Raw genomic sequence first — 1,747 nt, forward strand, 5'->3', positions numbered from 1 at the left:
GGCCTCCTCATAGGTGGGCAGCTCCTCGCCCTTGCTGGGCTGCGGGCACAGGCGGTAGAGGGTGTTCTCGGCCAGGTGGGCCTCGCCGCCCTGGTGCTCCTGGCCCTGGGGCTCCTGCCTGGTGGCCTGCTGCAGCGCCTGGCTGTCCTCGGGCGCCAGGATCTCCAGGGAGGCCTGGGGGCTCCCTGTGCCCCCGGCTCTGGCCCCACCCCGCAGGGCCTGTTGCTGGATGGCCAGCAGCGTGCGCGTCTCCGTCAGGTTGCCGTAGCGCAGCTGCTCCTGGATGAGGCGGTGCAGGACGGTGCCCGAGGAGTCTTCCAGCGTCCTCATGCTTTTTCGGCTTGCGCACACCTGTCTGGACGACGGCCAGCAGCACCTGGCCCCAGAGCACCTGGCAGGGGAGAGAGAGGAGAGCGATCAGCCGTGGGAGACGGGGGCTGTCCGTTGTCACAGCCTGGCTGAAGCTTTCCAACAGAGTGAAGCCGGGGGCAACCATTCAAGCCTGGGTTCGAGCACTAAGGCTGCCACCTACTGATTAAGACGAGTTGCCATAATCTCCAAGTCTCAGTTTCTCCATCAGAAGAATGTAAAAAATAACTCGCCTCGCGGAGAATTACAGGCAGTGGTTGTTGAGCTCCTGGAAGACTGTCAATCCTTGGCAAACGGTTACCATTATAAAATGACATGCATGGAGACCATGCCAGGAGAAAGACAACAGTCGACCAGAAAGCTCACTGTAGCAGGAACCACGGCTTCTGCTGCCAGCCCCCCAGGAGGCAACCTGATGGCGACCCGGGGGGGCTGGTCTCCTGCACATCGGGCCACTTGGCCATCCAGCCTAAGGTTGGACAGGGCCCCAGGTTATTGGCAGGTGTTCAGAGTGGGCACAGCCCAGCAGAAGCCCTAGGCAAAGAGCCCCCAGAAGCCTCTGGAATAAAGCTTGCCTGAGCCCAAGCCTGGGCACAGTCTGCCTGCTACCCTCTCTACCTGTTCCTCCCACCTTCCCCGAGTCAGAGAGCCTGGGAAGACAGGCTCTCTCTCTCTCCACTCCATCAAGGGCTGCTGACGGCGAGTCTGGGGCTCACTGTCAGGTGTGACCTTGGCAGTGAGTCTGCAAGGTGAACAGGAAGGAGGAGGGATGCATCCGAGTTGGAAATACAGGACATACAGGACGAAGAAAGCAAGGCTACACAGGACCACGGTTTTGCCAGATGAGACAAAAGGAAAGGCGCTTCCCATCATGGTCAGTGGCCTAGGTTCTGTCTGACGGCAGCCAGCATGAGCGTTGGAAGAACACGGACGCCTTCGAGGTTGCCATTATTCCCCACAACCGCACACACACGCTACTTGCAAAAGCCCCCACGGGTCCTCTGGGCTCCCAGGGGATGCTCCTGACCTCGGAGTCAAGACTTGGACCAAATGGGGTGGGGGGAGGACGCGGGGAGAGGAGGTTTCGGGTTGCAGGGACCTGGAGCTGGGGGCAGGGGACTGAGCGTAAGGTGCAGGGAGAGAATAACCGGGAACGGGGTTCCCTCTTAAACTGGGCTCTCCGGGGCTCGCGGCCGGCCTCCTCGTCCAGCCTCCTTTCCACAGCCTCCTCCAACGAAAGCCTCCCACCGGGACTCAGGGAAACCAGACAAAACCCACAGGGCCTCAGGTCCTGTGTGCATGGGGGCGGGGTGGGAGGAAGGCCGCCCCTCCTCTACCCAAGGCCAGCCCGGTGCCCTGGCGCGGTCCTCCCCCTCTC

At 61.8% G+C, this 1,747-nt stretch overlaps 1 protein-coding gene across 1 annotated transcript in view; it reads right to left on the reverse strand.

Moving 5' to 3' along the window:
• AMOTL2 (angiomotin like 2) overlaps positions 1-608 on the reverse strand; it is a 17,511-nt gene extending 16,903 nt beyond the window's left edge. The window contains exons 1-2 of the mRNA XM_021707592.1: positions 533-608; positions 4-391 (exon numbers count right to left, since the gene is read on the reverse strand). Of these exons, the coding sequence (XP_021563267.1) occupies positions 4-391; positions 533-552 (408 nt within the window). The 5' untranslated portion in view covers positions 553-608. The remainder of the gene's footprint in view (positions 1-3; positions 392-532) is intronic.
• Between the last annotated feature and the right edge of the window lie 1,139 nt (positions 609-1,747).

This window comes from Carlito syrichta, unplaced genomic scaffold, assembly GCF_000164805.1.
Source record: "Carlito syrichta isolate Samal-C Ts95f unplaced genomic scaffold, Tarsius_syrichta-2.0.1 Scaffold120558, whole genome shotgun sequence".
Taxonomy (NCBI): domain Eukaryota; kingdom Metazoa; phylum Chordata; class Mammalia; order Primates; family Tarsiidae; genus Carlito; species Carlito syrichta.